Raw genomic sequence first — 13,003 nt, 5'->3', positions numbered from 1 at the left:
ATAATCAAAGCACTGCTGTCCTATTATCAGCAGAAGAGACAGAGAGGGTAGACTACTGTAAAATGAAATTTCCCCTGTCATGGTCCTATCCTCCACTATTTAATGACTATTTTTAATATTTGTTTAGCAGTCTACAAAACACATTCACATTAGTGAAAACACATTAGTCACAAAACACATTCACTTAATTTCCATTAACAATTTTTATAAGATTTTTATTTATTTTAGAGAGTGTGCAAGCAGGGGGTGGGGGTCAGAGGGAGAGGGAGAGAGAGAGGAGAGAATCTAAAGCAGACTCTTCAGTGAGCACAGAGCCTGATACAGGGCTCGATCTCATGATCCTGAGATCATGACCTGAGCCAAAACCAAAAGTCGCATGCTTAACCGACTGAGCCACCTGGGCGCCCCAACAATGTTTTATTGTTATCCTCATTTTGCAGATGAGGCAAAGCAGTTGTAATTACTTGAAGATTATATAGTCAGAAATCGGTAGAGCCACATAAAATAAACAAGGGAACATAACACAAAAGAATGTGTTCTTCAGGGTTAAAAACTTAATTTGAATCTACCTCCACCAGTTACTGGCTATGCATGTTTGTGTCTCAATCATATATAAGTTAGTTGCCCTGTTTCCCCTTCTTTAAAGTGGGTAATATAATACCAACATGATCAGGGAGTTATGGGAATTAAGCTGGATCGTAGTACCTGCTGCATAGAAAAGTCTCAATATATGGTAGCTAATATTACCTGTTACTGACCCAAACTTACTGCTAAAAATAAGTTCTTTATCAGGGCTCTTTTGTACGTCCTGGAACAGATCATGCCATGGTTTTGCTGATAACTGGACTCTCAGACCCTTGCTAAATATTAAAAATAGGTGTTAGGAGTCATTGCGGTTGCCCTTCAAGTGAACAAGTTACGGGAGGAGGCAGTCGATGAGGAGGAAGGCCATGATCAACTCACTTTGAGAAATCTCTCTGTAGGAGAGTTCCTGAGGAGGCTGGAAGAAAAGGAAGCGCTGGTAAGCCAACTTTCCAGGGAAAGGAGCAGCTTCACTCGGTAGATAGAAGAACTGAGAGGGCAACTGGAAGATGAATCCAAAGTAAGGCATCTATTATTTCTCACCAGTAGCTTGACTGTGTGTGTGGAAAAGAAAACAAAACAAAACAGCGCTTGATGGGTCAACCTCAATATCTCCTTCTGTGAAAGAGAGGAAAGTGCCCCAGAAGTTATGGGAAAAAGAACATGGTGGACCTTGTATGTGCTGGGAAGGAACTTCATCACTGAAAGATCTTCCTCAGTGACTCCAGTTGCTTGTCTAGTTTGTCAGATTTAGATAGAGCAAGCAACCTGTGTATTTCCATTTTGCATTATCACGTGAACAGGAAGTCAGCAAGGCTCTTTATGGATCTCTGATTCTCAATTGCATCAAGAAGTGGAATTAAATAAAAGATCAGAATGAAATAAATGGGGCTGGCTGAGTTCAATATTACTTTTAAGTTGTCAATAACCTATACATATTGGTCATTTCTTCCCAAGAGGATATATAATGTTGCTAGCAGGTGACGCCAGTGAAAGTGGCCCTTTAAGAGAAAGCAGAGTGACTAACATGAGGGAGGAATTCTTTGAGCTCTGATATTTCAAGTTAATTCTTAGTTCATCTTCAAGGCACCTTGTTACTGACAGCTCACAGTGCCTCACTGGTACATAATCTCCCTACTCTGAGGTGCAGGTCACGAGCCTGTAGACTTTTGTTCTTAAATAACTTATTTCACTCCCTCCACTCTCCTTATTTTCTGTGTTATATATGTATTTTTAAATGACTACCACGGTTTGTGCACCAGACATTCTGCTAGATACTTCTCTCATGTTATCTCAATCTTCACATAAGTCCTAGGAAACGGGTAGAATTCCATCTTTTTACATAAGGAAACCAAGGCTCTGAGAAGAAAAATAACACGCCCAAGGTCATAGAGCTAGTAGTAGAGTGTGAAGGAATTGGTGCTGGTAGTGAGATGACTTAATTTAGATTTTAGAAGATATCTCTGGCTGATTTCCCAGTGACTTCCAGCTGGCCTCGGAGACCCCCCGGCTTGGGCTCAGGCCTCCTCCTGCGACCTTACGTCATACGTCTTCTTCCCTCATTTCCTCCCCTCCAGCCGCCCAGGCCTCCTCTCTACCTTATACAAGTCACCATTACTCCTCCCACAGGACTTTCATACCTGCTCTTTCCAATGTGTACAGGCCCTTCCCCCAAGACCTTTGGGCAATGATGCGAAGGAGCCAACCAGCCTGCGTCGTCATTCTTGTTTTAGTTCCTTACTGCTGTCAGCATTTAAAAAAATTATTTGTTTATATGTTCATTTTGTGTATCCTCTCACCCCTTTATGGCTCCTTAGGGCAAAGGCTTTATCTTCATCTCATTTACTTCTGTAAACGCTAATGCCTTGAACAGCTGCTCAATAAATATATAAGAGGGGTAGGGTCATAATTTAAAGCCAATTTTATTAGATTTCAAAGCCTGTGTCCTTCCCAGGGCCACTGTGTATTGTTGCTCCTCTTTCAAAACTGCCCAGGGGTGTCTGGCTGAAGCTGCCATTAACTAAGCCTTGTGTTCTCAGAACTGCATCCACGGACTGAGAAAATGCTTTTTTTCTAATTTGCAGAAAGGACCCATGAGGACCGGCACAGACTCCACTAGACTAGGTTTTTCCCACTAGATTAGGTTATCTCTTGGGAATGATGCCTCTAGGTTAACCAGACCACCATGGAAGTGACAGGAATGTTCACTAAACTCAGCTCTGCTGTCTAAAAACCACGGTAGCTGCTACTGCACCACAGGTGGCTGTGTGAATTTAAATTTATTTAAATTAAAACTAAAATTCAGTTGTGACCACACATTGTACTAAGCACATATTGAGTGTTCGATAGCTACACGTGGCTATGGTTACCATATTGGATGGTGCATATATAAAATATTTTCTTTTTTTTAAAATAAGGATTGATTTATTTATTAGAGAGAGAGAGCAAACATGAGTAGGAGGGGTAAAGGGAGAGGGAGAGAGAATCTCCAGCAGACTCCATGCTGAGCAGGGAGCCTGATGCAAGGCTCCATCTCACAACCCTGAGATCATGACCTGAGCCAAAACCGAGCTGGACAGTTAACCGACTGTGGCACCCAGGTGCCCCTGAAGTATTTTCATCTATAGAAAGTTCTACTGGATAGTGCTGTTTTAAAGTGATCAGAAATAGTGTTCAGAGATTTACACGTGAAATAAAAGATTTTGTTTTTTCATCAATGAATGAAAAGCTGGACCACATCCCAGTGATCCCATTTAGTCCAATAAGATCCCAATCGTAGATAGTGCTAACTATAAATCTTCCTGCCTAAATGATAGGGAATGTTCTTGCTACCTTTGCATTTCCCCACTATTTCCAGAACCTGCAGTTGCTGAAGCCCACATAGTCAGTCAGGCATTTCCCTAAATAGAACACTGTTCCCTGTTGTAACAGCAGCAATTAGATACTGGATCCTTTCTCATCCCAAATTCTTTCCCTGGTATTAGCTTACTAGGTTCAGGTTCAGCTTGAATTTGTGGCAGGTTGTTATTAACCTCATCTAAAAAAAAAAAAAAAGATGTCACCTCCAAGCCCTTCGTTGTTAATGGTAGCGATGCCCTTTTTTAATGTGTGTTGTGTCTGTTAAGTCACAGAGTGCCCTGGCCCAGGCCCTGCAGTCAGCCAAGCATGACCGTAACCTTCTCCAAGAGCAGTATGAGGAAGAACAAGAGGCCAAGGCTGAGCTGCTCCAGGCTCTCTCCAAAAGCAACAGTGAAATGGTGGTGCAGTGGAGAATGAAGTACGCAGATGACGTCGCCCAGAGGACTGAGGACTTGGAGGATGCCAAGTGAGTGGGGCAAGGCAGACCTGAACCCAGAGGTAGGTATGCAACAGGGGATCAGGAGAGTGACTGTGTCTTAAAGGCCTCACGTAGACTTTGAACAAATCACTACCAAGTGCGTGAATACGCCCAAGACCAAAGCTGAAACAGCCACTGCCGGCAAAGAGCACATGCTCTGGTGGGGCTAAAAAATAACAATTATAATAGAGTAATAAAGACTAGAAAGAGGTCCTGGTGAAGGAAAGAAGGCTCTTTCTATGGCACAAGACAAGTCTTCAGAGAAGATGTGACTTGGAGCTAGGGTTTGAAAATGGGCTAGCCCTTAGAATCATGTACTTCATTTGGAACATCAAAATAATGGAGTCCATGTGGGTACATGTCTCCATACATTAAAGTCAATTATGTCTCTGGTCTACGACTTGCAGACTACAAAGTGCTCTGTGAAGATGCACAGAGATGGCTGGAAACATATCAGGAGCTGTCGTCATGCCTTAAGGGCTAAGAATTTCTTTGAAAAGAAGTCACCCTCAGACCACCTCTAAGGTTAGAATATCAGTTTTATAGCCAACACTACATAAAGGCTTTAGAAGTCCTTCTCAGGAGCTACAGGAGCTTGGGGCCTAGATGAATCAAGACCTGGTACCAGGGTGTAGAACTGAAGCATTTTGTTCAGAGGTCAAAGGACTGTGTAAATTTGAGAGAAAGTGTCAAACCAACCCCAGCTTTATAGTCATTAAAGGTTTACTCAAAAGAATGTGTCCCTGGCTTGGCAGCTTAGCAAAACTTCAGGGAAGATCAATCCAGTTCTCTTTAGTTTCAACCAAAAATATTGTTTTTCAGTTCTTCACCTAAATCTTTGAGAGACGTGGCTGTGGACTTGCTCAACAGTCGCTATGTCCTGTCCCTGGAGGGGTACCAAGTGATCTGTCTCTGAAGCCTCAGTAACTTAAAAAGGCCTTGGGATGACAGATACTAAGAATACCTGCGGTAGATGTTTGAAAAATGCTGGGCCACAGAAAAGTAGGGCTTTGAACTGAAATGGCTCCTCATATTAGAAATAGGGCATTTGCTTCTAAAGTAAGATATTTTTTTTCTGCTATGATGGAAGAATGTGGGTGAAAGTGCCTACCAGTGACAGTGTTGCAGGTTTCTTTGGGAGGGGTAGAAAAGAGGGAAAGCATATAGACTGCTTACGACCACATGGATCTGTTGAGCTAACAGATTGTTTTCCTGCAGTACATGACAACTAAAGAGAAATAATGGACAACATGGTAATATCCGGATACCTCTTCTGCTTTAAACTTATTATTATTTTTTTTGAGAGAGAGAGAGAAAGAGAGAGCTCATGTGTAAGAGTTGGGGAGGGAGGGTAAGAAGGGATGGGCAGAGGGAGAGAGAGAATCCTGAGCAGGCTCCATGCCCAGCATAGAGCCCTATGTGGGATTCAATCTCCCGACATTGAGATCATGACCTGAGTCAAAATCAAGAGTCAGCTGTGTAACTGACTGAGCCACTCAGAGCCCCAAAACTTAATGGAATATCAAATAAATAAAACATTGTCTATATTATACTCCAAGGAGACAGAACTACAAAAAAAAAAAAAAAAAAAGAATCTAGGATTCTATTTTTTTTTAATTGGCTTCACAGGATGAGTTAGTTTAGCTGACTCAAGCTCACCTGAGACCCAGTTGACTGTTTCTGAATTTCACATTCCCCAGGAATAGGGATTTGGTTTCTTAATCTTCCACATCTTGCAGATTCTAGTACGGAGTAAGAACTTATGGTTGGCAAATTGAGGAACAAATGGTAGTTGGTATGAAAGGTAGACAGTATTATCAGTGAAATGAGGGTGACCAACTTGCCCATTTTGCCTGATGGAGTTATGGGCTTGCTGATTTTAGCACTGATGGCCCCATGTCCTGGTGAAACCCCTTGGTCCCCCCACACATTTGGTCACCCAAAGTAAAATCCCTAGTTTTTGAGTATTTCTGAAGTATTTGAGTATTTCTAAAGTAATTAAAATACATGTAATTATTTTATAAGACCCCTGTTTTAGGTGGGGTAAAGCATCAGAATCTCCTTTCTGCTCCAGCTTTATTGAGATGTAATTGACATTTGTATATATACTGACATTGACTTGCTGAGACCAAGTCTAGATTCCTCTGGGCCCCAAACTCCTATATATCATTAAATACGTTGAGGTTATACAATGTGATGATTTGATATACGTACATATTGCAAAGTCTTTACCACAATGTAGTTAGTTAACACATCTTCTATCCTACGTAATTACAATTTGTTGTCACTATGATGAGACCATTAAAGCTCTGGTGTCACAGCAACTTTCAAATATACAAGACAGGATTGTTAACTATAGTCACCATGTGGTATCTCTTGTTGGGATGCCTGGATGGTTCAGTCAATTAAGCATCAGAGTCTTGGTTTCGGCTCAGGTCATGATCTCAGGGATGTGGGATCAGGCTCCGTGCTCAGCGGGGAGTCTGCAGGAGATTCTCTCTCTCCCTCCTCCCCCCCTCCCCCTCCCCCCTCCCCCTGTCCCTCTGCCCCTCTCCCGAATGCTCTTTCTCTCAAATAAATAAATAAATCTTTAAAAAAAAGAATCTCCTCTTAACATTTAAGAAAAATGAAGCAAAGATGTGAAGTTGCTATGGTTAGAAAGCCAGTGAGCAAGGAGTAGTTGTTAGAGCTCAGATTCTTCCTGGATGCTGAGCACAGATTGGTTTTTGCAGGATTCCACCAAAAAAGGGGCTTTTATGACCACATTGGTCTGATGGGCTACTTGTGTGGCACATGTTAATTCCAGAGGATCTGTTTCTGTTTAATAATAGTAGATCAGAAAGAGCTTTGGTACACACAGTACCTTTCATCTAAGAAGTGTAATGAATGGGTAAGAATGGGGCTGCCAGCGTCCCTGCAGGGGATGGAAGCAAGAGAACACATTTCATCCATTAGAAAGCCCCAGGGCACTGCATTGTGGGGGTGGTGGAGGAAGCACTTTAATAAACCACTCTATCTCAGAGGATGCTAGAGGGATAACAGCAGGGGCTAGAGTCTCCCCTGAGAGCAGTGGGACCTGGGAAGTGAGCATAACAATGGGGAGATGGATTTGAGTATATAAATTTGAGAAGAGCAGCTGAGGTGGAGAAGAAATTCAGAGAAAAGACAGAATTTTGGCATGTTTAGGAGCCACATGATAAGAGGGAGAGAGAATGAGCAGGAGAGAACCAAAGAATGTTCCTTGGAAGCAATGTAGTAAGGAGATCTTTAAAGACTAGATGTGCCTAAGAACTTTTAACAACTGCTTACTGCTGGTGGGGTGTTTGGTACAATCTCCTCTTTCTCCCATTTTTTTTCCCTAAAGATTTTATTTATTTATTTGACAGAGAGAGACAGAGAGAGAGGGAACACAAGCAGGGGCAGAGGGAGAGGGAGAAGCAGGCTCCCCGCAGGGCAGGGAGCCTGATGCGGGCCTCGATCCCAGGACCCCGGGATCATGACCGGAGCCGAAGGCAGTCGCTTAATGACTGAGTCACCCAGGCACCCCTCTCCCATTTCTTAATGAAGTCACCCTTAAAGTCTGTATTGCTGATAGAAGGTTTAAAGTTAAGCAAATATTTATAGGATTAGAGATCCTGAGTTCCAAGACCAGGTTGGCAAAGGGTAAGTGAAAATAAAGCACACATGGACATCTGGGTTCTCTAGGCATGAAGAGGCCCCCCCCCGCTTGCTTTGTGCCCAAGCACTGTTTTAATCCAGGACAAACTGGGTAAGCTCTCTGAGGGTTGCAGCTTCACTTGCCATTTGCTTGGGTCTCCCCTTCTCAGGAAGAAGCTGGCCATGGGGTTGCCGGAGGCTGCTGAAGCCGTGGGGGTAGTGAATGCCAGAAATGCCTCCCTGGAGAGGGCCAGGCACCAAATGCAGCTCGAGCTGGGGGACATCCGGTCCAACCTCCGGAAGGCCTGCTCCCCAGCAGCTGTGCTGGACCAGAAGCAGCAGCCCTTGGACAAGTGCCTGGACGCCTGGAAGCAGAAGCAGGAGGAGTCACGGGCCGTGCTGGGGGCCTCTCCGAAGGAGGCCCGGGCCCTCAGCATCGAGCTCCTCAAGCTCAGGCATGCCTATGAAGAGAGCCCTGTGAGCCAGGAAACCCTCCAGAGAGTGAACAAGAATCTCCAAGGTACTCTGAGCCAGGCTTGGAGCCAGAGCAGAAGCAAGAGGTGTGGGGGGAGCCCTGGCTTCAAGGGCAAAGGCTGTCTTCCAGGGGCAGGTACCTCAGCATTGTCATGGTTTTGGTCCCACTCAGGTTTTAACTTTTCCATTTTTAATACTCCTTTTTTTTTACTACAGTTATTATTTTTATTAAATTCTAAAAATGAGACTACCTTCCTACCTTAGCCCCAGGTTCACTTCACCCTGTCAAGACAGCCACTATTAAGAATTTCTTTATCATCTATAGCCTTACCAAGATTTCCCATGCATATATGCATGCATGTATTATTCAAATTTTGCAGTATTCTATACCTTTTATTTTTTTCATTTATCAATATATTTTCTAATTTGACAAATATTTCTGTAGCCTACACTGTGTGCCAGATTCTGTTGTATACATAACCATTCCTCATTTAATTCTCAGAGCAGTCTTATGGGTTAGTTTCTTTGTCTGTAAAAAGCAGATTATATTAAGTCCTGTAAGATTAAGAATTTGTCCAAATTCACAGTCGATCAAAAGTAAATGTGAGATCTGAGCCCAGGCAGCTTGACTCCAGCCTATGCACACTTACCTACTGGCTGTGCCACCTCCCACGTGCCTCATGATTCTCTTTGCATGTCTGTCTGTACATGGAGGCCTGCCACATGATTGTTGATAGTTGCAGAGTGTTTTATAATAAGGATGATCAATACTTATTTAACTAGACCTCATTCAGTTTAGATACGATTTTTCACAATTATAAATAATCCTCTACTATACACTCTGTACATATACCTATGGACAGGTAATGTTTCAGTAGGGGGTAGATTTCTAGAAATGAAACTGCTGGGCTAAAGGAATGAGTTACAAAATTTTGAGATGCTGCCGACTTACACCAGCTCCACCAGTGATGTGCATTAAAACCTTGAGGTGCCCTGGGAGCAAGTTCAATACTATTGGAGGCATAAATGAATCTTGCTTCTCTGTTAGCCTACATAGTCCGTGCTCAGTGAGACTGGGCATGTAAGAGGTGCTAGAACAGTGGTCAGAGAACTTCAGCTGCATCCAAACTGCTTGAGGGCTGGTTCAAATGGTTGGCTGGAGATTCTGATTCACTGGATCTAGGGTGGGGCCTGAGCATTTATATTTCTAACAAGTTGCCCGTGAGGCCAGTGCTGCTGGTCTGGAGACCACACTTGGTTTGGGTTGGGGCTTGGGCAGAAGTCTTTTTCGAAAGCTCTCCAAGTGATTCTGAGGTATGGTCAGAGTGGAGAACCACTGCCCCAAGGTTTCTTTGGAGAAACTCTCTTCTGGAGAGGGCTTATAAGAGAAGGATTCATTACAGAAGAATTGTCATCTAAAGGGTTTGGTGTTGTAACTTTGCAAAACCCTTGTCACATCACATCATAGCCAGGGATCTTGGAACTAGGGGAGCAGGCAAGCTCTTGAGCTCCTTCCACCACCTCTGGATGGTGGGTAACTCCCAGAGCTACTTGGCCCTACTCCACACCTCTTAGTTACTATAGTCTTCCTTCAGGAAGAGGCAGAACTGACAGTAAGAATATTGAATGGTGGGAGGTTTTGTCACTTCTGGATGCCTTATTCTGTCAAAGACTTGTGTTCATGAAAGGCTAGCCACAAACCCTCAAGCACTTGACCTCCTTTGGATTCTTTGGTTGATCTGTGCTCACACATTGGCTTCTGGCAGGCAATGACCCAGGTTATGCTTTCAGCTGCTATCCTGGTGTTGAGAGGCAGCGGACAGAACGGTAGCCACGGGTGTCAACAGCTAAGCCCTTACACCGGAAGTGTAGGGATTCCTTGCAGGAAATTGCTCTCCAAGCATTGGTTTTTGATTTATTTTCTTTTATATTGAAGGTAGTGTTGAGGGAATGGCAGCAAGACCTTAAGGCAGGTGGAATATGACACGGCTCTGACAAGCAGGCCCACCATGTAAAGTTGTACAGGTTGTTAAATGCACAGTACTCTGAGAAACACCATCCTCCCCAGTTGTAGTAGGCAACTTTCTGGTGGGTGGCAAAAGAATATATTGAAGAAAAACTGGTTTTTTGAAATTCCAACAAGGGTCCCATAGGTACCGTTGGTGGCCTTGCCATCAAGTTTCCAAGGATGGCATGACCACAGTCCCAGGGGAACAGTCCACTATATCTGATATCATGGGTTGGAGACTGGTTCCTTTCACTAACTTTGCTTTTTTCCTTCTCCAGAAGAGATTTCTAATCTGACAAATCAGGTCAGAGAAGGAAAGAGGAACTTAAGTAAAATGGAAAAGACCAAGAAACGGATTGAACAAGAGAAGACTGAAGTCCAGGCGGCACTGGAAGGAGCAGAGGTATGACCTCCAGGGAGCAAGGGTTTTTGTCATTGTGACCAAGCAGAAGGTTCTGCATTCCAGTAATAATAGCAGCAGCAACAACAACAAAATGACACTTCTGCAAGTGTTAACTCTGTGCTGGGCACTAGGCCCAGGGCTTGGTGTGCATCATCCTATGTAATCACCCTAACTAACTAGTGTCCCATTCCACAAAGGAAGACATTGAGGCTTAGGGGGCAGGATAAGCAATAATGGATACAAATCCACCAAGTGCAGTGAGAAAAGGGAACCGTGTCTATCTCGTTTATCAATCTATCCCCTGTGCCTAGACCCTCATTATTCAAAATGTGGCCCACGGATCAGCAGCTTGGAGCTTGTGAGAAATTCAGACTCTCAGCCTTCTCCCCAGCTCTGTTGAATCAGAATCCGCATTTTAACATGATCCTTTAGCGGCTCATATTCACACCAACAGTTGAGAAGCACTGGCCTAGAACACTGGCTGGTGTGTAATAGAGGTTCAACAAATATTTGTTGAGTGTTAAATGAATAAATATCCTTTTACCTCCTCCTCTCTTTAAAAGAGTCAGTCAAAGCAATTCCCCCCCTCCCAAGAAAAAACTTTAGTTTTAAAAGTGAGATTCAAAGTGATGTTCTTAAACATTTGTCCTGAAAGCTTATCTTTATACAGATTGTTTGACAGGAGCATTTTGAGTGTTAGGGATTAAAAGTTCAGGAACAATCTCCAACCTTATTCCTGGGTATGTGCTAGGGATTGAATGAGGTACTGAAAAGACTTTTTGCCAAAGAAGGTGAACTAAAAGGAGTCATCCGTCACGGTCACTAAGCAGTTAACACATCCTGCAAAGCCTCTTTTCTCACAGCTGAATTTCATCTTCTTGACCCTCCCTTAGACTAAGCATCCAATATTTAAAAGGCAGCCCCCACCACTCACCCTCCAGCTGAGAAAATGATTTTTTTAAAGATTTTATTTATTTATTTATTTGAAAGAGAGAGAGAGCATAAGCAGGGCAGGAGATGGAGAAGCAGACTCCCCACTGATCATGGAGCCTGATGTGGGGCTTGATCCTGATCCCAGGACCCCGAGATCATGACCTGAGGAGTTGAAGGCAGATGCTTAACCCACTGAGCCTCCCAGGCGCCCCAAGGAAATGATTTTTTTTAAAGATTTTATTTACTTACTTACTTACTTACTTACTTACTTACTTACTTACTTACTTACTTACTAGATAGTGAGAGCAGGAACACAAGCAGGGGGAGTGGGAGATGGAGAAGCAGGCTTCCCGCCGAGCAAGGAGCCCAACGAGGGACTTGATCCCAGGACCCTGGGATCATGACCTGAGCCGAAGGCAGATGCTTAACAACTGAGCCACCCAGGTGCCCCGGAAATGATTTTTAAAAGGCAAAACAGTCCGTTTTAAACAGAGCCTTTTGGAAGGTGCAATCGTGGAAAATTAGACCTCAAAGGACTTCTCCATGCCAAGCAATGTCTGTTAAGTTCATCTTATCACTACATTTGTGTAAGATACCTGCCACACAGAAGTCATGTCCATAGTGCCTTGCATATAGAGTTGTCAAGTGGATGGCTTTTGACACAATTCTTGTCTTTTTATGCATAACTGTTTTCCTTATATATAATCCTTTCCATTGGTAGTGTGCTGTTGTGTCACCTAACAAGGCTGGTCCTTGTAAAGCTGGTGAGCTTTGTTTCATTTACTTGTTCCCTTTGGTCCTCTGGTCATCCTGGCTAGGGACTTTCTGAAGCCACCACCCTAACCTAAACAAGTAATATTTACTATAGAAATTTCAAGCACTATGATGAGCCAGTGAGAGAGATGATTGGGTGGGGGAGGAGGGGGGCAATTTGAGTCCCATATAACATATACATTTCACGTCTTGTAATGACTAGCAGGTCACTACTGAGAGTAAGGCCATAGCAGTCATACCACTTACCACCACTAGATGGCACTATATTCTATTTGCATTTTTTCCCCCCAAGTTTCGTCTTTTGCAGCATCCATAAACACTTCATCAACTTGCACATGTATTTGTAAAATTGGGTTGTTTTCCTGGGTGAGCCTTTATGAGAAACTTTATCACATTATTTTTGAGGCCACAAAACTCAAATTATCCCAGGTCACCTTCTCCAAAGACTCACTTTCTCTGTGGATTTTATTTTATTTTATTTATTTTATTTTATTTTTTCTCTGTGGACTTTAGAGGGTGAGAGGTGACAGTTTCCCCCTGAAGGAAGGGCACCATTTCCTTGCAGGAGATTGCTCTCCAAGCATTGGTTTTTGATTCATTTTCTTTTATATTGAAGGTAGTGTTAAGGGAACAACAGCAAGGCCTTAAGACATATTAAAATTCCTAACATCTTTCTTATTTTTATTTTGAAATTGCTACTCGCTTTTACTTTTGTTTGTATGTGGTAAGCACGACCCAGAAAAGGCTATAAAAATTACTCCTGCCCTCAGGACTATCTGCCAATTGTTAACTGACCAGTAGATTGTTGTCGTACCTCGTGCCCTTTATAAACATC

General features: G+C 43.2%; 1 protein-coding gene across 1 annotated transcript in view; it reads left to right on the top strand.

Annotated features, from left to right (window-relative positions):
- MYH15 (myosin heavy chain 15) overlaps window positions 1-13,003 on the top strand; it is a 142,971-nt gene that overhangs the window by 88,167 nt on the left and 41,801 nt on the right. Inside the window, 4 exon segments of the mRNA XM_073894901.1 lie at window positions 984-1,102; window positions 3,708-3,907; window positions 7,747-8,096; window positions 10,337-10,461. Of these exon segments, the coding sequence (XP_073751002.1) occupies window positions 984-1,102; window positions 3,708-3,907; window positions 7,747-8,096; window positions 10,337-10,461 (794 nt within the window).

Source organism: Callorhinus ursinus, unplaced genomic scaffold (genome assembly GCF_003265705.2).
Source record: "Callorhinus ursinus isolate GAN/ISIS: 27379988/994484 unplaced genomic scaffold, GSC_fseal_2.0 scaffold1, whole genome shotgun sequence".
Lineage (NCBI taxonomy): Eukaryota > Metazoa > Chordata > Mammalia > Carnivora > Otariidae > Callorhinus > Callorhinus ursinus.
The sequence above is the reverse complement of the archived record's forward strand: the minus strand, read 5'-3'. Positions and strand labels throughout refer to the sequence as shown.